Source organism: Aythya fuligula, chromosome 3, assembly GCF_009819795.1.
Source record: "Aythya fuligula isolate bAytFul2 chromosome 3, bAytFul2.pri, whole genome shotgun sequence".
In the NCBI taxonomy this organism is placed as follows: domain Eukaryota; kingdom Metazoa; phylum Chordata; class Aves; order Anseriformes; family Anatidae; genus Aythya; species Aythya fuligula.
Genome location: NC_045561.1, coordinates 36,026,096 through 36,053,685, shown reverse-complemented (window position 1 = coordinate 36,053,685; position 27,590 = coordinate 36,026,096). Strand labels below are relative to the sequence as shown.

Sequence of the window (27,590 nt, the reverse complement as noted above, 5' to 3'; positions counted from 1 at the left end):
TCTAAAAGGGGAAATTGTTACCTCATCCTGAGCAGTTTATTTACTATAGTAGCAGATTAAAAGAGTGAGAAGATGACTACCTATTTTTTGTGGAGCCTGAAACTTGGTAATGTCTTCTGTGATGGCTAATCCCAATTTTTCCAGTTGGTGAATTAGTTCAAAATAGTGGGATTACACTGCTTCATCTTCCATATGACGGAGAATGGACTCCAGAAACTTCACTACCAACCCACATAGCTACGGTCATACAGATGCTGGCCACTAACTACCTATCCATAATTAAGTATCTTGCCAGAAGGATGGGGGATATTCTATGGTCACAGAAGCTTCCCCTGCAATTTGTTGGGGACCAAAAGTCCATCTTCAAATTCCCTTGCTCTTGATCCTGTCTACTGACAGAAACTGACTGCATTATAAGCCAGCAGTTTGATAGGAAGAGGTTTTTGGACCATAAGGCAAGAAGACCAAAGAGTTGGGAAAAATCGATTTGCTTTAAATGTACATAAAGAGGCAGAGTTAAGATATTATAAGGCCACCCACAGAGAATGCAATCTAAGCCATTTCAACAGCAATTCGTTTGAATAAATACCAGGGATACCAACTGGATTTCAAAAAGAGACAAAATTTGCAGCCAGACAATATCACTTTTAATGAGATCTTCTTAGAGGTAAGACAAGTGAAATAAAGAAAAAAACAAAAAAACAACAACAAAAAAAAACAACAGAGTAGCTTCTCAGCCCTTCTAGGAAAGCCATGCAACATTTAGCTTTCCAAGGTAGCCACAATGTTAAATGGGGTTACTTTGCCAGAAGTTGAAGTTTTGTTTTGGAACATTTTGTGCTTTGCAGTCCTTCCTGTGTCCTTTCAAAAAGCTAATCAAGAACCTATGCAAACTACTCAGTGTCAGTGATTACCCTTTCCCCCTTTTCTTCAACATCTCAAGTGCCTACTTTTCAGTAAGCCGCTATTTCACAGCCACTGTCACAAGTTATTGCTTATTTCATAACTTCAGGCAATGTCTGCAGCAAACTATAATTCTACACTATCAGAAAATACGATAATTTCTAATCGATCTGAAGTTGTTTTTCTTTGAAATGTGTTTAAATATCCAGGTTGCCAGAATTTCTTCCAGGAATGTGATTTTAAAGAAGACAGATTGTAACTGTTTTTCCTGGCTATACTACAGGAAACAACAGCAAGATCTTATTTTAAGTTGGTGTACTTTTATATTTCTAAGCAAGAAATTAAGTTTCACAAGAAAATGTCAGTAAACAAAACCTCCCAGGCCCATAACAGCGGTAACGCATTTCTATAGCATCTTCCATCTAGAATTACCATAAAGAATAATGTAAGTACAGATTTGCATTTTGTTTATATCTCTGCACACCACACACACACGCAACTTGTATCCCATGGTGGCCTAAAAGCAATACCCGTGGTAAGTTTTTACCTGAAATGAGAAAGATCACGCTGATATCAGTGCTTACACTCCATGTAATTACAGAGGAGATATAGGTCCAGTGGTTACAGTATTAGCCTACAAACTGGGGTATCTGGTTTCAGTTCCTGCTCTGCTACAGTCTTCATGGGCCACCACGGGGAAATTGCTCACAGAAAAAGGCACAGGATAATTATCTGCCATATGCTCACATCTTTCTATCAACAGATATTTTTCACAGTATTCGCAGGGCTGGAGTGTTATAACAACTTTAAAGGCTTCAGTTTCTTAGCAGCCAGCACTTAAACATCCTACAGGCTGCAGTTTCAAATCAATCACTGTAAACCTACATGCCATCTACTTGTCATCCTATTTTCACAGGTTCTTCTTATCCCCCTCCCGCAAAGCACCACTGGTACAACTTTCTGGAGTGATATACTTGAAATGATCATTTTTGGGCATAAGCAAACATCAAAGACTTAACATTGCATGAAAACAGTTCAACTCAGGAGCACTTCTGTCATGGTAAATACCACTGAAGAAATTACAGACCTGGTGTGCTCGACTTGCTGTTATGTACAACAGATAAAAAGTTTGCATAAAGCAACACTTGGGATGGTCTTTTTTTTAGTGAGAGGCTGTAAAAACTGGATGCACAGATTATACTAGCCTGTAGATGCTTCGCCAAAATCTCAAATACCTGAAGGCCTTGAATTAGCATGAAGGTACACCGCAAGTGAACAACATATGAATAGAATATTTAGAATTCAATTCTGCTTTTCGTAAAGTACCTTACCTTTGATATACCCAAATGATTTTTCATCTTATCTTCTGCTGGACAGACTGTGATTCTTGATTAATGATTACATACCCAATGCAATTCTAAAATAACACTTGGAAAATTTGACAAACAGAACACTCTTCAGAATGCACTGAGAATAAATGCATCGCTTCCTCTCAAGTACCACTCACCAGAAATAGGAGAGAACACAACTTCCAAAGGTTACTACAAATTACTCCTATGCCTTGCTGTGGAAGGCTGCTCTAGAGATGTAGGAACTGTGACACTGAGCCCAGAAGAGTATTTTGAAGTTGTGTACTCTTCCTGAAAGTCTGCTTCTGCCACAGAGCACTCTTACAAGATAATCAGACACTCAGAAGCTACTACTGCCTACCATCACAGGAGAGAGAGCACAATACTGTCTAACTAATCTTCTGAAGACTTGGCATGCAAGACATTTCTCATCCTATTTTGCTACGGGAGGGATTACAGCAAAATCTGTTCCTTTCCAGATCTCCCGGTGGAGCTCTCCCAGACTGGGCCTTTACCCGCTCTGAGAAGCGATTTCTTAATTCCCTCAACAATGCAGATCCTGGGATAGGGACTCCAATCTGCTCATCATCAGTTAACCCAAGTCAGCAACAGCCTTTGTCCCCCCTGGGAGTCTGTTACCAGAGGTGGACGTGTCTAACCAGCACAGCAAGTAAAAGAACAAAGCATTAAGAAAAAAGTTTCAAAACAAGACACACGCACGCACATCTTTTACCTAAAGATCTACTCATCATGCATGGACAGTAGCATGAACGGGCCCAAGCTGTCAGACCCTGAGTGCACCAGAGAACAGCCCACTGTCACAAAATTCAAGCTTCACCTCCAGAGGCCCTTTTAAAATAGCAAGTTTTTCACTCTTATCAGTTCTTGGGCTCTTCCTTTCCTGTGAAAACCACTAATTTTAGCTACAGCAGGTAGGCAGAAACTTTACAGCTAACATTTTTGGTATGGTCCACTAACACCCCTTGAGCTTTTATTTGTGGGTGGTATATACAGAACTGTTCCTTCTAACCATTCCACCTCCCATCCCCTCCCCAAATCCCATAAATTAAAATCAATATATCATATCATGGATCTCACTGGCGAAGCTAACACGAAGCATTTTCATTTTTTCTTCCATATTTGTATTACAAGAGAGCTTAGAGAGCATTGAAAGTACAGTCCCTGAAAAAAACGCCGTTGTGTAAATGATAAGACACTGGAAATTATTTTTTTTTTTCCTCTATTATATTGGACAGATTAACACAAATGAGTGCTCTCTTCCTGAAAAGCAGTATAACACAAAACCCCACTCATTTGCTTCCATCGTGCAAGTAAAAGCTGCATCCCTGGAAAGACAGGTATATATGGCAAAATTCACGTAAGATGATAATAACACTAACACTGCAAATAAAAATTAACATGACATTAACTTAATTGCAAATAGATTTCTGTAGTTATCTTAAAAAAAAAAAAAAAAAAAAAAAAAAAAAAAGAGCAGATAAAAAGAGCCTGAGGAACTGAGATGGAAGGTAGGGAGGAAACACAGGCATGCAAGCATGTAAAGAATGAGTAAAACAGAGAGGTTTTGAAACAAATACAAGCTGAAACTTAGACCAGCAAAAAGTAAGCAAAATATCATTTTAATCTTCCTCCACATAGGGAAATAATAGCTCCTTTGAAAATAGCCTTGTGTGCCAAGACATTTCTTTGCCTCAGTGGTATCTTGTGAACGAAAGAACCTGCAGGGTCTTAACTATTCCCATGGGTAAAAAAAAAAAAATAAAAAAAATAAATGAGTTTTAACAGAATTCACAGCCTAGAACTTAATCAAATCTAAACCAGCATTATCAGAGAATACTTCTTTTGCACTGACCTTCTGTAATCAGTTAATTTGAAAGTCTGTTCCGCTTACATATTCATAAGCAATGACTGACTGTCTCTACTGAAAAATGAAACATGGCTCAACAATTTGAATTCAATAGGCATATCACGTTGAATTTAAATGTACACTCAATTCAGGAAGACTGGCCTAGATATGATTTTTTTCTTCTTCCTTTGAAAAAAATAAAACCCTGAAGATGTGTTTCTAGAAAACTAACAAGCTGTTGCCTTCAAGCCAAGCCATTTCTTATATTCTGGAGTTCTTGTGAGAAAGTGGAGTGTACTGTGCCAGTAACATTACACACCAGGGCCAGAATCCTTTAATTTTTGCCAACTTCTCTAATACTGGCTTTGTTTTCCAAATTTTATTACAACATTGTTCAAGGCAAGTACAATTACATTTCAATTAAGTGAAGCAAAAAAAAAAAAAAAAAAGTTGTAACTCTATTGATTTTATCAGTTGGACATTTGATAGAAGAATTATCAATACAAAAACTATTATTTTACTAACAAACTTCCAAAAAAAAAAGAAAGTATTTTGCTTTCTTACAACCAGCTTGGGATATCCAACCTTGTATTTTTGATTTAAACTAACAACAATCTGAAAATCACTGAGATTAACCAGGATTTATTGTATTACCCTTACCAATAGCAAGGTCTTTATTTTCTGCAAAGCAGATGTATTATATATTCACACATATAAGTACATAACCATATTTAGCTGTATCACCCACCAAAGAAATGAGCCTCTCTAAATTAAAACGAATTCAAGATGAGATCCAGAAACTCAAGAGTCCAATGCTCTGGGCTCTAGTCTAAACTAAACAGACAAATTGAAAGAAACATAAGCCTCAATATGTGTTTCAGCCTTTAAGATTTAAGCATCTTGCTATTCCGGTCCAAGCTTCTGGCCTATAGATCTGTATGATCAAGGAAAAGAAAGTGAGGTGAATGCACACAATAATTCTACATGAGTAGAATAGGACAGAGAATTATAAGGTATCTAAGTCCTTTCAGACTCATAAATACTAACAATTTTGGACAGAACGAAGGAACAAAAGGAAAAGACTAGCAAATAAATTCAGAAGACTAAACCAAGGAGAGAAAAAGGAATAATTTACCAACATAAAAAGACCTTGCAGGAAGAGGAGTGGAAAAAGCAGCAGGGAAAACATGTTTGCTGTCATCTCTCTTGAATTCTTTGTCGACCCCACCTCAGCTTCCCAAGGAGTCCACCAGCCTTCCCAGTACAATCCTCCTGGGGGATTTCTCATTTTTAAACGACCCAGTACAACTACAGCAAGTAAGAGTCAGAAAACCTATGCCTGGTTTATGATACACCTCTCTAGTCGGGTCAAGGAAACAAATTAAGATTCTTTGGGGGAACTGCGTGGAGCTCAGACACCAAAACCAGACTGAAATACATTCAGAATAAGGGTCTTCCAGGTCTGGCCCATGCAGGAACACTGTAATGGCATAGTTCCTTCTTACCATAAAAAAAAAAAAAAAAAAAAAAAAGGCTAAAATACATACCATAAATGCCAACAATAATACCACCACCAGCAAAAAGGTTGTGGTGCTGGGAGAGTTCCTGAACAAAAGTACTCTTCTGATCATATAAAATGTGTACAAGAAGGAAAGGAATAAACATGTTTTAGAATTCCCATTTGCTGTAGGAAAATCAACAGTAAATAGCACTGGATTATAAATAATCAAAACACATCTTGATGTATGAAGTATGAAAAGTAAACAAAAAAAGTGAATAGAAAAGAATTTCAAAATAAGAAGAAAGCTTCAACGGAAATCCAGAACCCAGTCCTGCGTTCCATCTCACTTAAACTCCCTGTGATCAATTAAAACCAGGGTAACTTAGGGCTTTCAGTGCAAGAGCAGTAGGCTAGTGGTCCAAGAACGGAATCCTCTGCTGACATCCCCAATACAACAAGCAGAAGGGATGGCAATGCTAAAGCAGCTCGAACTCACCCACACATTTCCCAGACAAATCAAAGAACTCTCCCAACCCCACCTTTACAGTCATATTCTGAAAACCATCATACTCCTTTGCCCTTATGTAGGGGCTTTCATACTAAGGTAACGAGCATCTGCACCTTTGCCAACAACACAAACAGCCAGGCCTTTTAGAACAAAATAGTTCAAATCTCATTAGCTAATACAAGGTGTTTTGTGTTTGTTTTTTTTAGCCACTGAGCATAGGAACAATTGATGCTGTCCAACATCTGTCTCATGCACCTGATGTTGAAAGAAGAGCAGCTACAGAAGGGGAAGATATTTAAAGGAATCACTTAATTACCTATTAAAAGTTAGCTCAACAAGAAGGCAGTAACAACGATTACGATTTTGAGCACAGCCAGAGAAGCAATACAGCTTTCCTGACAGTCGTCATACGGCCGTATGATAAATACCACGGAGCCTAATAAATCCAAACGCAAGAACTTAAAATAAACATTGCTCTGTACAAGATACATAGCATGACAGCTAATGCACTCAAGTAGCACAATTAGCTGAATCAACTGTACAACGAGTGAAATCTGTACCCACTATTAACAATTAGACGAGGGGAAACTATTTGCAATGCTAGCTACTGGGCTGAGAGCAGCAGTGGCCCATTTTCTGGAGTGCTGTGATGGCAACGCCCTCCTCCCACGTGAACACAGCATAAGTATTCCCACACACACTAGCCCATAAGGACACATTTGGCACTTACTGGGCTTCAGGAAACATTAATGTCCCCTTGCCTCCATCCCCACTAAGGCTAATGAAGCCTTTTCAATAGCAATGGGTGGGCAGAACCTTTCTGGGGTGACCAGCTGGAGACCTGATGTAGGATGCTAAAAAAACAAATCCTTAAACTAACTGCTAGCTTGCATCTACTGCCCTGTCTCCTCTTTGCCAAACAGAATATACTTCAAAATCACTGGAAAAATGGGGTTAACATTTTGCATAAGCACTTCAGTTATTAACTGGCTCACATTAACAATCAACTGGGCTAACATAACAAACAATTCTTGTTACTCAAACTGGCGTCATTGTAATGAGCTCCAAATTAATCTCATCCGTACACAATCACTAATCTTGTTTTGTGCCAACTGAATTTTTAATCAGAACAGAGTGAATCATAGGTTGTTTTTAAAATACATTTCTAATACTTGTCATCCAAAATGAATAAACACTAGAGCAGGGAAGAACTTTTCTATTTACACTCTGAGAAGCTGATTTTATTTATGCATGCTATACACAGAAGTATCAAGTGCATACTATAGCTGAGGATATTTTTAATAAAAATGAAAAGTAAAAGTTTATTTTTAATAATGCCTGAAGTGTGCATAGCATCACTAACCTAAATAATTTAGCTCTTGCTGTAATTAAAACAGTATGACAAACTAAAATAAAAGGAAGTTGCCCTTCTAAAGTATAACACCGACCTCTACATCATTCTAGAAGATCAAAATACACAGAAACCATGCCCTCTGACCAGCTGAGTAACTACTTCTGGAAGGCACACAACGAAGCACAGATTTTGCAGTGCTGAACTGAGACTCAGCCTGAGATTCACAGTGAAGTGATTTTAATATTTATTGGAGATAGAGAAGCAAAGCAGAGTTTCAGCAAGCATTTTGACTTTTGTAACTGTAATACTATTTCAACAAAAGAGTTGATTAGCTCTGCATATAAAGAAAAGAGTGCTCAATGTATTTCCTCACTACTAGAGCACAAGCCCACCTATTCAGGTATTCTTTGAAAAAGACAACACGAAGTAGAGCATTTGCTTTTCAAAACGCCATACTTCTGGAATCTTGGTGTAGCTGTCTAACAGCTGCTTAACTGAACACACACCTGTTATGGCATTTAGATGAAAATGTAACTTGAAGGTCTGCCTACGGGCATGGAAAGCACACAAGGGACTGATGTGATCTGCAGTACAGCCATTCACGTTTCGGTGGGGAAGTCTCCTGACAGCATCTATGAGAGCCATACAAGCTTGAAGAATCTAGAGCACCTGGTTCTCATTTCAAGTTGAACATAAGGCCTGACTCAAGCCGTGGAACAACACATGATGACTTCTGCTTGACAAACAAGATATTCAGGCAGACGAGAGCAGCGCAGGAAGGCCCCACGTCAGAATTCCCACACACCCCGCTGCACGTACTTTTCACTTAGAAACTCCCTGGACTTGGTCCTCATTTAACACCATCTATGTGCGTTGTGGATTGTAGATTCTGTTTTGATTACCAAGAACTGGTGCGTCAAAAATACTTGTAGATTGCTCAAGATTAGGAGTGCAGAATTACATTCAACATGCTAATCTATTTTTACTTATAGTTAGTAGAAAGGTATGTTAATACATTAAAAAATCTGCTGATATCTTCAAATTCAATTAAAATCATCTTCATTGAACAGCTCTGAGATATGTGGAAAAAGGGAAGTCATTAAAATACTGAGCACAATAAATGGGTTACTGTTAATGTAATATTCTCGAGAAAACAAGTCTGCAAACCACAGTGAACATAAAAAGGCAAATGCAAAAGCAAAGGATACACCATAGCTGCAAAGTGGAGATAACTTGTTCTGATAACATCAGGACAGACTGGAGCAGAATGACCAAGGACCTTATCAAAAAAGGTTACATTAACATAGTGAATACTATAGCAAGGCATAATGACCAAAGAAATGCTGTTGGATTGCCCCTTTCTTTTCTTTTGCTTTGTTTTTAATTTTAGTATAGGCTAGTAAATATCTTATTACGCATCACGGAGTAAATGGGTCTTCAAGCTGCTTTCAAACAAAAAGGGTGAGAAGTTTTTCTGTACTTGAGCAGAAGAAAAGCAATGCTCTCAAAAGACAGACTTCATGAACAATGTAAGAAAGAAAGAAAACTAGGGATGTTTTTGTCCTTACAGGTCTGCCGATGGATCACTAGTACTAGTGGCTTCTCTTCACATGAGAAACACGGCACCATATCACACCTGGCAAGCTTCTCCACCTGCACAGTATTTCTGCAAGATGCCCCAAATTCTCTCTGAACATTTAGTATCTCTTCTGCTATTTGTTATCCATTAAAAAGTGCTCCTCTTTCCTTAACAACAACTGGATAAATATTCATAGAAGCAGCAGTTTCTCCAAAGTTTTAACTTTGTGAAACAATAACATTGGAAAAAGGAGAAAGAGTAGAACTGGTAAATCCAAGACTGTGAAAACAGTTCTAGAATTGTCATATGAAGTAACACCTGTCCTAAAAATGAGCCTAATTAGACAGTTATTCAGCAGCACCAGGCCCCTTCCCAAAGGAGTTTGCAAGCGTCACAGGAAATTGATCAGGGGAGAAGGGAAATAAGACATTCACCTTATAAAAATGCGAGTAAATAAAAAAACACCTTCTGTGTCAAAAATACCTCAAAACAAGCCGTTAGTAACTACTAGTAACTTCTAAGTGGGAGAAGCACTTTAGATGCATAACCAAGGCTAGCTTCTTTAAACACTGGTTTACCAGTTTGGACTGGCAGTGAACAGCACATATGAATAGTGAACAGTATATTTGGCTTCAAGCTGCCATGTATTTTCTTCCATAGTAGTACGATTGCATAAAAATATTTTCTAATTAAGTTAATTTTTGACCCTCCCACCTTTAAGTGCATTTCTTTGTATTTATGGTAGCCCTACTGAACCCATATGAGCAGATAGCTCTGTCTCTGCCCCAGTGCTTCCAACAACATACATGCTGGTTTTACTATTCCTCATGGAAAAACAGAATCAACATTACTGTACGACATTATGCTACTTTTTCTGCAACTAAATGCTTTTAAAAGACACAATTGATGTTCAATCTTCTTTGCTACAAGATCTTTTAAGATGGTCAGATATTAAATAGATGTTTTTTTAAAGAAACAAGTTTTTGTAAATGTAATCATCTTGATTAAAATACTTTAAAATAAAAAAAAACACATTTGTGCATTCAACTTTAAATCACATTAGACGTCAACTTGTTTATATTCACATGACAAGGAGATAAAAGTTTTTTTTTTTCTTTATTCTGCATTATTAGCAAATTCCTGTTGCTGAAGCTATTCTACAAGTCTCGTTGCAGGGTATAAAGTTCTCAAACAGTGAAGTACTTACATGCAAGGCTGAAGGATCTGGCAAAAATTCAGCATCCTCTCCAAAGATAAAATCCGGTGGCAGGTCAGGATAGTGAGCATTGAAAATTATATCCCCTGAAAAGCAGTAAATGAAAATACTGTTTGCACCCGTATGTATGTGCTTATAAATAAAATATCACATATGGGACACACATTCTATATAAAATTTGATAACGACATTTCAGGTACACATCCCTGCAATTTTTACAAAAAGATTACATGCAAGACAAGTATCAGATGTTTTGGGGGATGAAGTCAAATTCTTGAAGCACTGCTTCTTCCTCCTCTGCAAGCACTGTAACACGAAATACATAATTGCTTCATATTTCAAATGGCAATTCAAAGGACTACTGATCATAGCCTCAAAACACTGAGTTAAAACTTTTCTTAAAGGTACCATATTTAGATTGCTCTGTTTTGCATATTGAGTAAAACTCAGATGTAAACTACTGAGATTAGGATTTTCAAAATACTGGAGCTTTTACAGTTTAGTAGCACTTACTCCCTCTTTTTGTCTCCATCCCCAGCTTTGCGGAAGAAAAACAAGCAGTTCAACAGAGGTCATTCCAATTACCCAAATTCTGGCCAAGAATAATGTAGTATTGTGCATTTAACCCGAGAGGCTGAAATTAACAAAAAAATAAAAAAAAACTTCATCACAGCTTAGCACCGAGTTCTCATCATGCTGGTGTCACAAGATACATAATTAACTACCGATGTGATAGTTCAAAAAAAAAAAATTCGGTTGAATTATTTCACTAGTAAACACACTTCAGAGTTTAGATAGGTCAAAAAGAGGTCACTTTCAGGTGTGCTAAAAAAAATACCACCCACGATTCAAGAAAAGCTATATCTAGCATCACTTCTCTACCTCTGAATCACTCTTTCCTCTTTAAGAAGACATGAATGAAGAACTGTGAGCTTTTGCATAAAGCAGAGTGGTGATGTATCACAAAGAGCAGGCATTAAAAGGAGGAAGTCAATACCTACTATGTGGTAACTTGTTCAAAATCTATACAGAAAGGTAAAATCACTCATTGTGGTAACCCTTATAAATGATTCTGTTCAGAGTAATTACAAACACTTTTTTTTTTTTCTAACAAATATAAATACAGAAGTGGAGAAAAGCATTGAATTAACAAGTCTGACACAGCCACATTGCCTGCTCAGTAATGTCACCCTCTCAAGATCCTCAATGTGACAGCTTTAATTGCCAATATTCTGTTAACATCCATCTTGGCTCTAGCTGGAAGCAAGGATGCTATAAAGATTAATTTGCAGAGGGTGAGGGCTCATGACCAAGAAGCCAATAGTCAGTCTGGGCTAGGTATGCTCCACTGCATCATTCCGAAACCAAAAACTCACTGATCATGGGACTCAGTAGAGCATGGCGTGGGTTTCTCCTGTCTGCACTCCCACCTGCCTTTCACAAGCATCAGGAGCACAGGTAAGCATAGGATGCGTGAAAGAGTAGAGATCTGTCAGTTAAAATACCCTATACAGTCAACATAAAATCACTCGTATTTAAAATAAGAACAAAATAGACACCAATCCTAGAGGAAGCTACATAAATTTGTAACAGGAAATACACCTAGATTGAGAGAAAATAATTACTACACTGCCTAAACTGTAAAACAGCAATGAAGAATTCAGTAAAGTTACTGGTCACTAGACTGGATTTTCCTACACCACCACAACTCAGTCCTTTTCTTTGTATTTTTTTCTTTGTATTTAGGTAGCCCAGTGCCACTCTGAAGGAAAGGATTGTACATATATTTTCAACCTGATGTTCTTATGTGATGCTAAGTAATTCATTTAACAGAAACTTTTGGTATTCAGTTGGTAGTTGTACGGTTTTTGCTCTCTGGATGTTTCCTTTAAGAGAGGTGAGGGAACCAAGTGCACATAGCTACCACTCAGCTCACCAGGAGCTGCACTCCAAGTATATAAATATTACAAAAAGCTGCTTAGAATAAGAAAAGGACCAAAATAACTCCCTATTTTTATGTAATACCTCCATATTTGATTAGTGAAAAAGTATTAAAGAACCTTACATCATAAGGTGGCTCTGGGACTCTGCTCAGAGTAGTGAGACTAGGCACACACTGCATTCACCTCTGCAAGCTCCAAAGGACAGGTAAACCCCAAGGAAGCTATGGCAGGTGGTGCAATGTGAAGGTTCAAGCAGGTACAAGCTCTTTTTTCCCCCCGTGCTTTCAGTTCTCCAGCAATAACACATGAAGAGAACTCATAATAGCTTCCGCCGCATCAGTGCTCAGGTATGACACTCGCTGAAAGCTGGCGCTAACAGTCTGATGTGGTGGTGGTGGATTTACACAATTGGTAGTTCGGGACAGCTGCATACTGTGTGCAGAGACTCCTGCTGTGGGAGCAGGTCCAGCAGCTGGGGAGGGCACCCTCTGTGACCCCCTGAGGTGTGATGCATGGCCACAGCAAGAACCAGCACCGAGGTCAGGCACATCATGGTTGTAACTGGCCAAACGTGTCTACTACCTCTCTCGTATGTTCACAGCTGCTCTTGGCTACCTTCTTCTGTCACACCCCCTCTTCCATTGAGAATTAGTGGCATATCACCCTGTATCAGCAGAGGAGTGACTACCTGTGCAGATATTTTAATTTAAAAAAAAAAAAAAAACAAAAAACTGTGACCTATTGACATCAAAGAGCTATTCAGTATAAATTCTGTATCTGAGTTCTGCTCTTGTTAAATAAAAGAATTCTGCAGTTATCAGCTTGCTTGGCTAGGCTATCACACGTAAATAAAAATATCACGCATCTTTATAGTCAAATAAGAGGTATTTAAGCAATCACAATGGCCAACTCAACAGCAAATATGGTTTTACTTCACATAAACGTTCACACCAGTCTCTACAGTGAGAATGCAAAATGTAATGTGTTTAGTGTTTTGAATCACCAGTTCCCAGTTTGTCCTGGCCTGGTAGAAACATTTCTAAACTACTTTATTTAATACTTACGTGGTATTACCTGTGGCTTACCATCCTCTAATATAATTGTGCTGGGGTAAGAACGTAGCATTTTCAACCAATAAAGCCATTTGCAAAATGATTGTGCTCAGAGTTTGAGAATGGCTACCATTTTGTTTTTGAAATCATAAATACCAAGAATCAAAGTAGCCCTGCATTCTCCCCGTTTTGTCTAAACAAAACAAACACACCTCTCCTTGCACCCCCAGCTCCTGAGAATGTACTTCCTCCCAAGTTTCAACTCTATTTGCTGTTATTCCCTTGACAGAAGGCAAACGTGTAGCATTTCAGGACGTCAGTGACCACGTCCATTCCAGTTTAAGAACTATGCAGCAAAACCTTCACACTCAGACCAGTTATCTCAGTTTTATAGATACGCTAGCCAATGATTACTTCAATGGAACTATATTTCCAATTAAATAGTACTACAGAATTTAAAATTAATTCAGTAAAGTTAAAGCCATGAAGTTGAAGATAAATTAGAAGGAAAAGGATGTTTTATACATCTTTTTGCTTCTCGCTATCCAAAATCCACTTCTCACTATCCACTATTCTTCATATTCTCTCCTCAGGCAAATAGCATTAAATTTTGAAATATTTTACTTCACAGGATTTCAAAGGAAAAGTTAATGTACTCCCAACAGACAAAAAGATAAAAATATTAATACTTAAATCTATCATTTTCTTTTAACACACGCATGGAGTTCTTTTCTCATCTGTTCAGCCAAAACACACAAGTCTAACAAAGGGGTTAGAAACTCAGAAGTTTCTTAGATGCTTACAGTTGCTTTCCACTGGCCTATCCTATATGCAGTTTTTCCTTTCCTGATAACTTTAAAAAAAAAAAAGAAGCAGAAAAGGTAAACTGTGCTGTAAATTTGGTAGTACAGAAAGATGACACACTGCTACTACCACAGCTTTTACATCTCTCTACCTAAAGAAGGCAAAAATTAGGAAGCAACATTCCAGCTATTGACCTAGAAATCCACAGACTTTACTTTTGAAGGGATACCTACATTCTTCAGAAATTCTTGGGGTCAGAAAAAACTAAGTCAGCTCTAAATATGTAGAATGAATGCATCCCCGCTGCAGCCTGGAATAAGACCAATTTGGATATAATTTGGATGTTGGATATCAATCCTTTTGGTATTTAAAAAATGAAAAAAATCCAAGTGTAATTCGATCACAAAATGCATTCACAGGGAACAACGTTGAAGCAAGAGACCAATCCTACATGGAGAATCAGGAACTGTTCTTGTTGAATATTAAGAAGACTGTAAGTAGAATGACATTATTCATGTATGCAGCATGCTAATCTATCTCCTTCAGTGGCCACACAGATTCTGCACAGAAACCCTGATCCATCACTTCTACAAACAAATTCTTACCAAAAGCAGCCCTTGGCAACTGTTTTTACATGTAGAAAAGGAATCAGTTATTCACTATGATCTGTGATCAAGATAGTCAGGAAAGGATCTAAATGAACCACTGGAGACCTACTGACTTGTCACTGGATTTTACCCTAAAGGTTTTTGTTCTACAGGCTTTAAGTCAAACATAGTAATAAACTACCCATAAAGCCAATTATTAATTTTTTGACAAAGACAAATAGCTCCTGAAATGACAATTCAACTTGAGTAAACACAGAACTACTAGTGGAAGAAGAAATAGGAACAACTCTATTTTTGCTGTGGTGTTACCGCTGCCACGCCATTCACTGCCAAGTAGAGTAAGATGATTATACCCCAGAAACTCCTCTGAAAATGATCTGTTCAATGAGGAGTTTGGCCCACACAGGAGGGCAGCTACCCTCAAGTGGTGTCTGGGAATACTGTGGGACTGCTGATCATCTGGCCATATAATACAACCTTACTACAGTAAACAATGCGTACCTTAAATTTCTTAGTTTTTCTTCTTTTAAGCAAGAAGTCAGAACTATTCCAGAAGTTTAGAGACATTTGATAGCAAGGAACTGTGATGCTCTTAAGCTTAATTTCTGACTTTTTATGTGAATCAACATACCAGCTGAAGAAGGGCACAGGAATCAGCATTAAAGTCTCAACAGCATTTCTTAAAACAAAAACAATTTAAAAATATTTGTATATAAAAAAACACCTTTCTTCTCTGTACTGCTATTCCACCACATGCAAAGCTGCCAAGCAGCCTGGTTCAGCTGTCTAACCATGTTGCTTAGGGCCATTTGAGATGCCTTAGGGTGTCTGAGACATCTATGGCAGATATAAGGTGTTTTTTTAATGAGATCAGTGCCCTGTGGGTCAGCGGCTGAAAAGGCCAGGCAAGATACTCTCAGGCACTTCGGACAGCATTAGACGCCTCTACTTAGGCAACTGAATCAAGTCCCACTTCTTCAATCAAGGTATTGTAAGAAAAAAGATACGGGAAGGACTTGTGGGATGGTTATTTGGTTCTTAGGGGTTGGCGGGTGGCAAAGGCTTGTGGATATTTTTATTTCTTTAATTTCAACTGACAAATACAGCTAGAAGGAGGGGAAAAAAGTTTAAGCCAATGTACAGAGAGAGTCATAAAGGGATGTCATAAAGGGCTGAAGGTGAGCAAATCTGCAAAGCTGAAGTAAATGAGCTAGATCCCAGGCTGAACAAGAAAGCAGCTTGTTCTACAAACAATCTGAGCTACTTGCAGCTAGGTAGCTGGGCAACTGCCTTCCCGAAAAGGTTAGTGCTAGAATTGAGGAGGACAAAAGAGAGCAACAGATAATACAAGAAGAGATAGGACACTGGTAGAAATTAAAGACAAACGACAAAGGAGTTGTCGGTAGAAATTAAAGACAGGCAACACCGGAGTTGTAACAGACACCAGGTAGCTGAAAAAAGGGAAAGGGAAAATGAAGGCCAAAAATACCTGGGAGCAAACAGACTGCAGGATCATCAGTAACTGAAGCCCAAACAGGAGTAGAAAAGAGACGAGAGCAAAGGAGAAAGGCACTCCCACAACACAAATATGGGGGCCTAGCCTGCCTGAGCCTTAAGCCTCCCTAATGCCACACTTGTAGGTATATAATGTGAGGTCATTTCTTTTGATGAAGAAATATACCATTTAAGACTTTTACCTGCAAATAAAGTTCTGCCCATTACGCTCTCAAGGGAAGTCCAAAACAAAAGAAGTGTCAATAAGAGTAATAGTGCTAGACATGAAAGTGATTATTTAAAAGTATGAAGTATTTAAAGCTTTGTAGTCTAAGAGGAAATAACTTTTTTAAAAAAAAAAAAAACAACACTAGATTATCTCTTGATGTTTCCCACTAGTAACATTCATTTGACATTCATTAGCAGGTTCCCAAAGAAAGAATATTCATTACCCTTACCACATAAATTAAGACTCAACAATTCTTTAGAAAACACATTGCCAGGGAGAATCTCTGGTACCTGGGATGACCCAACAAAAAGACACTCACCATGCAAATAATGATAGCACCTAAGTACAATCTAAGTATTTTATTAGTATAAAAAAGTTCTTCCTGTAAGAGCCTCAACTAAACCACAACCTGAGCTAACGACCCAGTGCTGCACAGCAGGCTGACACACACTGCAGCAACCTGGTTATGCAAATCTTAACTCTTAAGATTACTTGCAAAATCATTTTTCCAACTGTTTGCTGGCACAATAAACAAGTGTTTAGCAAATAAAATTAGCAAAGCAGCTTTTAGAAGGGCAACAAGGTCGGGTACTCCTCTATATTTTTCATTTTCTGTTCTTCTTATTACTTCCTTAAAGCTGAAAGCCACAGGAAGACTAGATAAACTTACTGAGATACTGCCATCAAAGGAAGAAAACCAATTGACATTCTACAAAGCGCATTATGGGGAATATGTTAGACCAGCTAGTGAGGCTGCAAGACTGATTTTTCACTATAAGGATTATTACTAAAATTCGTAAGAAGCTAAGAAAAAGAAATCAGGAGCAAAAAAGAAGAAACAAGAAAATACAAAGAAAACTAAGCTTCAAATGAGACAAAAGAAACATTCTTCAGGATGAAGGAAACCTAACAAAGTAGTAGCAGCAGAACTGTGAGTTGCAGTCTACTCACAAAAACAATGAAAATCAGACAGAAGACAAAAATACTACAGTTCAAGAGGCCACAGAAAACAGTAGCATCACAAGGGCAACACATTGTTTAATCACCGTTAAATTCCAGATGACAGCACTCAAGGACAGAGAGAGAGGGAGGCATCAGCGCCTGAAAAAGAAGATGTGAAGAACACAAGAGGAGGAAGGGGGGGGGGAGGGAAAGGGTCAGGTTCTCTTAGCAGCAAGAAGCAGCAAAATCTTGAGTGCAAAATTAAAACCAAAAGCAAGAGATTCCAGGGTTCATTGGAACAAAATTGCAGCGACCAAGCAACTAATTCTTAATGATGAATTTTAATTACAAATAATTGTTTAATAAAGACTATGAGAGCTTATAATCCAGAAGAAATTCTCAGGATAAGCAATGACATCTGCCTTGATTTTTCAGCAACGAAGACCACTATGTCTAAGAAGTACAGAACACTTCACATCAAAATATGCACATACTTCTCCAGAAATACCAAACTTTACTCAGCAGATATTCAGTTTGCAATAAAGGACATACTAGGATACCACTTACTCTAAGTTTTGTCCTTGGAACACAGATTCAACCTTACTATGCCTTACACTCATTACAGAGTATCATGCACACTTAGTCTTCTTAGAATTTAAATTCTTACCAAGAACTTTAAAAAAAATAATAATATCAAATATAAAGAAAGCAATGAGTTTAATGCAGCAGCACTGAGTCCTGGATGGCTTCATTAAAATACTAACATTGCTGTCTGAAATCTACCAAGAAGCAGCTCAATTTTTCAACCATCCTGGCCATAAAAACACAATTTTCTTCAGTAAGGTATCTCTGAAAACATAATTTGAAAATTTTTGAAGTGTGATGGAAGACTAATTTAATAACCTAATTTATCTCCAACACTGACGTAACATTTTATCAAGCATAAATAAAACTGTGGATAACCCCAAGCTCTTATTCCTCACTGGAGCTAAGTAACTGGTAATAACATTCCAGAAACTCAGAATAAATGCACAAGTGAAGTGAACATGATATCTGAAAAAAAAAAAAAAAAAAAAGACTACTTAGCTAACTGGTGCTCTACGTAGAGTCAAGAGTTCAACTCAATTACCCTCATGGGTCCCTTCCAACTCTGCATATTCGAGGATTCTGTGGATCTCAAGAAATTATATTAATTGCCAGCAAGGCACCTTAAGTCACTGGATATTTGACGTTACTAAAGCTCAAAAAAACAATTGTTTTATACTACAGGTAGTCAGCCACTGCATTGCTTGCATGTACACTTTCCCCTTTTTCAAAAAAAAACAAAAAAACCAACAGTGAACTGCCTGGCCTTTTGGAAAACAGGCCTGTGACTGTGCAATTACACTTCCCTAAAGCAGCATACCAACAGTTTTCAACATGCTGGGATTAATACTTGGGTACTTGTACAGTGGCAGCGGTTATGATTGATGATATGCAAAGATCTGATCTGTTGCAAAGAGGATGCAAGACAAACCACAAAGGAACTACACACTTCAGCCTGTATTTGGCACCGCATAATGAAGGCCATACACTGAAGCTTCTGAACATTTTCAGCCAATCTTTTTATTCTAGCAGATTTCGCAACTTTCCTTTGCAGAAATATTCTGCCCTTAAAAGATAACGTATCTAGCAACAGCCTACAACAAAGTATCTACAAATCTTTGGTTACACACCACGGCAGTCTTCCCCTACCATCACTAGCGATCTGAACATACAATTCTTAAAAGCTTTCTTGAACCTGCTGGTATCAGTTTACTCCACATGCTATGAGACCGAATGATGCACAGCATTTTCAAACATGTAAGGCTGAAATGAGGAGAATCATTATCCATCGAATTCATTGCTATTATTAGGTACCTGTGAAAGAGACACTTGGTTATGCCTCTTTCTACATTCAGCTGGCCATAATGGTGAAATATGTAGCATGTTAAAATTGTGCTTTTTATTTTTTTGGGAAGGTGAAGACCACTAGCATTACAGTTGTTTTATTTAATTGCTTCTGTGATGTTCAAAATACAAGAACTGTGAGAAAAGAGGATTTCTAAATACTGAAGTTTAATGTATAGTCCATAATCATATTTCCAAACACTGTAACTGCAATATAGTCATTAGGTATATTGGTATCGTCTGTATGCCCATGTCCTTGCCTATGTGCATTTTAATCTGCTCATTCTCTCTTAGAAATCAAGAACAATTCTAGCCACTACTTAAAAGCAAGTAGAGACTTGAAGCTTTCAGAATATAATAACAGGTCCCTGTAAAATGATAAATTAGAGGGTTACTAGTCTCATAGAAAATGCGGTAGCATTCTCTATAGCAACGTCATGCAATAAAGCTTCTTCACTGCATCTTGATTGTAGCCATGAAGCAAGTCTCAGGTAGAATCTACTACACGTTGTATGCATCAAGATTGAACAGATTCAGTCTGACATTCAAATTATTTTTAAGTTTAAAATAGGGACAAAAATTCCACTTGCTACATTAGTAGCTTCAAATAATATGGCCAGAATAGTGTCATCGCCCATGTTTCATACCCCCACCCCCTCTTTTTTTTTTTGTAATAATTGCTAGCTAGGGCTTAATATGCCATTTTTCTCTTTTGGAAAAGAATTAGATCCCCTGAGACATAACTTTGGACTTTTAGAATAGAAAACATATTCATAGTAGACTGATAAAGGAACCTAGCTCATCTATCTCACAAACATATGCACATTTCCAGACCAACTTCTGAGAAGGACAACTTTACCTATGGGTGACAACTGGAAGCTTTAACGTAGTTGTAATGATAAGAAGTTTAACTGCATTGATTTCCATTCATAAAGCAGAAGGGTTTATTTCTAGTGCACTGTGTAATGAGAAGAAAAACTACCACAGAAGAAATACAACATCCTTAATATTTAAAATGTCTTAGAGAGCTATAGCATGTGTATAATGCAGGCTAAATGGGTTTTATCAAAGCAGTAAGAGTTGTATATGTTTAACATTTCTGTTTACATTAAGTACTTACTCCTCCAGAGAGCAGCTTTTCACAGACTCGCAGGATACCTGAGGGTGGCAGACGCCTCTGGAGGCTGTGTAGTTCAATCCCCTCTGCTCAGACATAGGTCAACTACAGCAGGTTGCTAAGGGTCATGTCCAGTTGGGTTGTGAGTACCTCCAAGGACGGAGACATACAAGCTACACAAGCTCTCAGCTCCACTTCTACTGTTGAACCACACTCACAAGTAAACTTTTTCTTAATATTTGGATGGGACCTTCTGTGTTTCAGCTTGTGACCATTTCCTCTGGTCCTTTCAGTGGCCATCCATGAGAAGAGTCTGGTTCTGCCTCCCCACTCCACTCCACTCCACCCCCCACAATCAGGTATTTATACCCATTGATAATATCTACCCTAAGCCTTCTCTTCTGGAGACAAAGCAGCTCCAGCTCTCCTGGTACAACAGATGCAGCAGTCCCTCTATTGTCTTCATGGTCTTTTGCTGGACTTACTCCAATACGCCCATGCCTTTCTGGTACTGAGGAGACCAGAACTGGACACAGTACTCCAGATATGGTTTCACCACTGCTGTCCTAAATCTAAACATACCAAGCTTCACGTTTTACTTTATCTGAAATTCTTCATCCCTCCTATTCCAGTTTTTAGACACAAACAGCACAACTTTACCATTTTCCATATGCATATTATCAACAACTCGGGTATTCAGAATATAATTTTCTATCTTCTAAAACAACAAAACCCCCAAAACACATAAAGCAAATATTATTCTAATCCTTTGAACCAAAACACAGACTAATTGAAGATTGAGCAAATAAGCCAGCACAAGCAGCCCCTCCAAGAGTAAGGCAGATTTAAAAAGAACACTAAATCAAAAAGGTGAGTGACATTTCTCTAATCTGGTAAAACATAGCAGTTACTATTTAGAGATAACCTAATAAAACACCAGACTGTCTTTTGCTGTATCTTACTAGAGAATTCTTATGAAAGAAAGAAATAACACCAAACATATATGAGTGAGACTAAAAATGGCCACTGTATTGTATTAGTCATAACATTTATTAGAAAAATTTGGGAGGAGCTTGTGGCTTCTGACTTTTGGGATTCATGTTTTCAACTTCGTTACTGTATTAAGGAAGGCTGTAAACTTATCTTAAAAATATATTCTTACAGTTACATTTTGTTTTCTTAGAGATGAAGCTTTTTATAAAAAAAAAAAAAAAAAAAAAACAACTATCTCAAAATTAATAAAATTAGTTACAGACATGGTAAAATTTGACAGAGAAGAAATTGCTGAAAGAAAGGCCAAGATGCAGTAACAGTAGTTTTAAACTTACATTTGAGTGTTTCTCCAGCATAAGGGATATGCAGCTTAAACCGATCACAGCTAGGTCCAGGAGTCAAGGACGTACAGCTAAAATGAAGATAAGAAAAGAATGTTTTAAGCTATTACAGATGGCAGCGGATGCTAATGTTACTCTGCAGCAAACCAATGACTGACGAGGTAATGATTTTGTGAAGCCTAAAAATCTTCATCCTTACAATTTGGGAAAAAAGAAAAGGTAGGAAGGATGCGAAAGGCCCATTCACTCCTGAACAGCAGTTCTCACAACATCACGAGAAAGTTTAGGATCAGTGCCGCCAGTCCTCTTTCCCATTTTAACACAAAACACACATAAAAATGCCATTTTGAGAATGTTATTAGAACATCTGCTGATCAAAGCCATCAAATTTTCTACATTGTATACCGTTTTGCAGTTGACAAGTCTTTACACATACCACAGTAACATGGTTGCATGCTCCCTATCCTGCCATCCGGGATAAATCTTACTTTTAACACATCAACAATTCAGTCATTTTTACCTATTTTAACCTTTAGTTTTTCTATCCTGCAAAGTCTCACAGGAAGCCTCCAGGTAAGCGTGTTGCAGAACCTGGTTGGCTCTGACAACCAGGCACAGAGGTGATAACAGAGCTGATAACTCCTGTGTACCTGAATACTGCAATGGCAGTCAGGTCCCACAGTGATGTGCAAGCGTTTTACCAGCAGAAGAATGACTGAAACTGTTTAGGGTCTAGGCTAGAGATAACTATTGCATACCTTACAAGTCACATACCAAAATCAAAAATTCCAGCTGCACTGAGAAAAACGACGACATGAATTGTTTCACTGGCAGGAATGGCAATGGTCCCTGGAGCTCTCACCACTGGAGGCCACTGGGCACGGGACAGGTTCTTGTAGCATAACTGTTAGAAGCCCTTAGAAGTCCATTGCTTTCCATACCCAGACATCCTGCTTACCAGCAGTCTTCTTGCTGGTCTAATAACATTGAGAGTTGTTTGTAGCCCCAGCATAAGAGTGACACTTGTTACAAGCCACATAAAGCTCACAATGAAAGAGAGGCCTACTAGACAAAATAAACTGTGAAAAGAAGTTAGACAAAGGTAAAACAACTTCCCTAAGCTCAAGTATCAGATCACTGGCAGAGCTGTAATACAAACCACTGACATCGTGAACCAAACAATGTGTTTACTGGGCCACACACACAGCCAAAGCAAAAAGAAAGGAGTATGTCAGAAAGCACAGAAAAAAATCAGATCCTACACTGCAGACACAACCCAGTAACTCCTGCAGCTGTACCTGCCTTAGTGCAGAAGAAGCAGAAGGACAAACAAGGTATTGCTCATTTGCACTAATACACTCGACGTGCCGTTTTCAGCAGACACCGCCGGTACAGTCTCTTCTCTCTTTCAGCTTCCAAGCTAGGGAAACTACATGCAATGCCTTCGGATTGTTTGTATTCAGTAAGCTATATTGACAATTTAATCAAATTTGTGCTCACACATAGCTTCATCAAAGAGGAAGCCACAAAACTACAGATAATTAATTTCACTTGTATTTCTATAAAAATAGACAGAACATCAGCAATTCACTGGTGTGTACCTTGAATCTAACATGGGTACAACTCGCAGCCTGGATTGGTTCGGCAAGAATACACTGTGCTATTTCAGTATCATCACAGACACGAGATAACTGTCCTTGCGAAGGGAAGCAACAGATAGATGTCCTATCTTCACCCTAGGAAGGCTTTTGCAACATCTTGTGAGCGCACTGTGCTAAACAATCTACAGAAACATGATTCAGATACAACTATCAGAAGTGTACAGAGCTGGCTGAAAGGCAAGTTTCATGAGAGATTAGTTCACATCTTGCTTCATGCAAAACGCGCTGGGGGGGTTTCTTCTGGCAGAACACCATTCAGCATGTCATTGAAAAGCTCTGACAATGGAAAAGAGATGTTTTTTAAACCTGCAAATGATGCCAATGTGAAAGGGAATGCAGCATGCTGGATGACAGGACCAGAGCTGAAAAATATTTTGATCTACACTAATACTTTTTGAATTACATTTAAATAGGGCTTAGCCAGAACAAAAAGTATCATTGCCCTCACTGGGAGTAAAATTAGCTTCTGTTTAAGAACATGCAAGACTGGAGACAACACAACAGAAGTAAGGGAGCCACGTTTTTTCAAAGATGCATTTTATTAGCAGGTGAGAACAGCAATAAAGGAATGCCCACTGTTCGAGTAGATTCATCCACAGGCATGAAAACAACAGCTCTAAGTATGAGAGTTATTATCTACTTTCAAGTCATTCCTAAGGCTCACATCACATAAGGCCAATTCTAGGAAGCATACAAAATAAATCATTTACAAGTTCCAAACTATATCTGCAACATCACTTAATATTTCATGGCAGTTTGTTTCCCAGTATCACAGGCCACAGTTATTTTTTCCAAAATAACATTGTTATTAGCTTTTCAGCAGAAAAAAAAAAAAAAAAAAAATCAGATCCTGCAAATATTCTACAATCTTTTCTTTCAGCACAATGGGCCATTTGGAAATACTTAAGGAAAGTACAATGTTCTTTAATTTTAAAATAAAATAAGCTTGATTTAATGGTAAACATCCCTACAAGCAATACTAAGATTTTTTCCTAGATTATAATCTACTAGAGATGTTTTAAATTTTACAGGTCCAGAAGTGATGAAAAATATGACAGTATTCAGGTGTTTGATGGTTTTATTTTATTTTTGCTGTTGTTGGTGATGTGGTTTTTTTTTGTTTTGTTGTTTGTTGTTTTTTGTGTGTGTTTTTGTGTTTTTTTTTTTTTTTTTGACAAATTACACGTTTGTGTAATTTTGACTAGGCTATGAAGGAGACTTCAAAAATTGCAACAATCTGAGCAACCAAGCATAAAATCTTACATACATCCATTTGGAAAGAGGCAGCTACTTTGTAGTATAAACAGTAAAAGAACAAAACTCTTCAGGCAAATCAAAATTTTGGTACAACTAGCAGCCTGTCTGTGGCCATATCTTTACTGAGAGTCAGAAATAATGCCATGGATATGGGCATCTCCTCTTGCCTGAATTTCCTTAATGTGCAGAACCTCACACATTACCTGACCCAGAAGCTCAGCCTCTATCCTCTCTAAAATGTAAAATTTCACATTTGATGATCCTTTTACTTAATATGGCCTCCCCAAAAGTGACGCTGAAGAAGAATGATACGACAAGGTCTTTGTTGTTGTCCCATCTTCAGAGGAAATTGATAGAACAACAATATCTGGTGTTGAAAATGAATTTCAGAAGCTGACTTCATCTCATGATGAATAGACATGCTGCCTATTCATGGAAAACATTACATTGATTTGCATACCTTCATCTAAGTACTTAATGCTTTACATAAGAAAGCCTTGAAGCAGAGCAGTAATTAATGTTCTGATGCTCAGAGCAGGGATATGAATGTCTTCTTCCCAGAGTATTTCAAAAGCATCTAGAAAGGCAGTTCTGGTTGAGCTTAACAACAAGATTCTCTTACACCAGTATATCAGTAATTAACTATTTATCATTTCTGTTTTGTTAAATATAAATAAAGGTTATTCCCCAGCTTTTTGGGCTACTTTAACGTTTTACAAGATTGAAGCCACAATAAGCCACTCCGATATCCCCAGATTTCAGTGAGACTCTCCCATCAACTAGCCACCTACACCCATCACCTGAAAGCGTTCTCAAGATGAGCAGTTTTATAGCACCTTACCTGGGCCCTAGTAAAACCTTATCCAAAAATAAGTTCTATACCACATCACAACGAAACAAAAGCTCAACTACTTACCACCTTAATCCTTAAAGTCTGGAGATGACTGGTTATTCTATCAAAAAAATAAAAAACACTCCTTTTATCCCTAAATATTATATTCCAGTCTGAAGCTCGCTTTTAAAATCAATCCTGAAACCCTGCTGTTTAGAATCATGTAATCCACAGCAAATGTTCAGAATCATCAACAGAAGTACAACAGCTCTATCAAAGAAATAAAATCTTTTTTTAAACTGGTGATAGAAGTCTATGAGTCAATAGTCATGCCAGATTTATTTGATGACTACCAAACTTCTTGATTAGAAAGGTATGCAATGTGTTTAGTGATTCAAGTCTTTGTTTTCCAATCATACAGAAGCTTTTATGTCGTTACCACCTGAAGATAAATCATCAATGAATTTCACTGTGCAACAGCAAAGAAAATTAGACTAAGAATCTGAGCCACTATGACTTCAGGAACTTGATATTGAGGCTGCCTAACCTGAATAGCCAGAGATGCAAAACCTCCTTTAATGTCACAATGCTCAGGTTGTTACAGCTGCTGTTCCTGAGGATCAGTATTTGTTTATCTAAAGGACAGCATTCGTTATCCACTGGGCTATTGATTTGAAAGCCAAGGCTTCACATAGCAGTAGAGGCGGCAAACGCTGCTAAAACACACAAATTGGGAGCAGCAAGGCAAAGGAAATTCTGGCCCCTGGCTGTACTCCTAACCATTCCCAGCTCCAACACACCTAATGTAAGTTTCAGATAGCTTCTGTATATGGCATAGAAAGACACTGTTAGGGAAAAAGGAGGTCAACTTACTCACAAGACTCTTTCTGGCTACAGTTATCAAGAAGCAACCACCTTCAGTAGCCAGCCAGAAGCCTGAGCAGAAACCCCAGCACCCTGGCATACAAGCTAGCTGCCATGGATAGAAATTTCTGAGCAATAAAGCATGAGTGTCCCTGATAACAGGTGAACTGCCATGATTTAAATAGCAGCAAAGGAACTCTGGAGCTCGACCACGTGTGTCCCCCTAGTGAAGGGGGAAAGAAGAAAGCATTGGTTGTTTTATTTTTTATTTTTTTTTTTTTCTCTCCATAGGCAAAGTCAGAAGTCCACCAAAAGCTTGTATTCCAGCATTTGCCAAGAAAAAAAAAAATCAATGTTAAGCTTCTGTAGAACAGCCTTCGTAGAAGCCTTTAGATTCCTTCTTCCCATCTCTGTAGATGGGGATCTGCTCCAGTGTTCCTTCCTTGAAGACATAATATTTCATCCCATTTAATTAAGAATTAATTGCAGAACTCACAACAGATGGGTAAGTCATCTACAGAACCATTACGAATAATTACAAGTGGGAAGGAGAGTGAAAGGAAGGCCAGCAGCAGGTGACAGTTTTAGTTTTATTTTTTAAAGGGATCAGAAAACAGAAAATTGGTGGAAATCACAATTTAGAAAGCTGACACGAATGGGAAAAACCTCTGTCAAGTCCAACTCCCTATCACACACAGGGTACAAACCTTTACAGAGTTCTACAGATACACAAGAGTAACACCAAGCAGCTGCTGCTGAAAAAGAACAGATCTAACAAAAATTCAGTCAATTGGGCAAAATTTGAAATGGGGGAGATATTCTAATCAACTAATGCTCACCTTCAGTTCCCCTTTTTTTATACAGGCATACATACTATATAACATGGCAGAAAGGGACTTCCATTTAAATCGTAAAACTGTACACCATCGCTTCTGAGAAATACAAAGACCCAGCCACATTCAGAGTGATTGCTACTTACACATATATTTTCTTTAAAATATGGAAATCATGAACCCAAATCAATTATTCCAAACTTTTTAGGATTTAGAGCCACTGTTTTCATAAGACTCATTTGTACCCTAGCTGGTTTGCTCAAACGTAGTATAAAAATTAAGCTATACAAGAGGTCTACTCTTGGTATTGCAAAATAGATGATGATGATGTTGGTTTTCAGTCCCGTTAGCATGGGTGATGCCCCATAATTGCAATAGCATTTAAATTCATAGTTGGGAAAGTCCAACGTGTCA

The 27,590-nt window shown here is 38.0% G+C and overlaps 1 protein-coding gene across 1 annotated transcript in view; it reads right to left on the bottom strand.

Annotated features, from left to right (window-relative positions):
* BABAM2 (BRISC and BRCA1 A complex member 2) overlaps nucleotides 1-27,590 on the bottom strand; it is a 166,900-nt gene that overhangs the window by 126,767 nt on the left and 12,543 nt on the right. The window contains exons 3-4 of the mRNA XM_032183862.1: nucleotides 21,724-21,800; nucleotides 10,269-10,363 (exon numbers count right to left, since the gene is read on the bottom strand). Coding sequence (XP_032039753.1) covers nucleotides 10,269-10,363; nucleotides 21,724-21,800 — 172 coding nt within the window. The remainder of the gene's footprint in view (nucleotides 1-10,268; nucleotides 10,364-21,723; nucleotides 21,801-27,590) is intronic.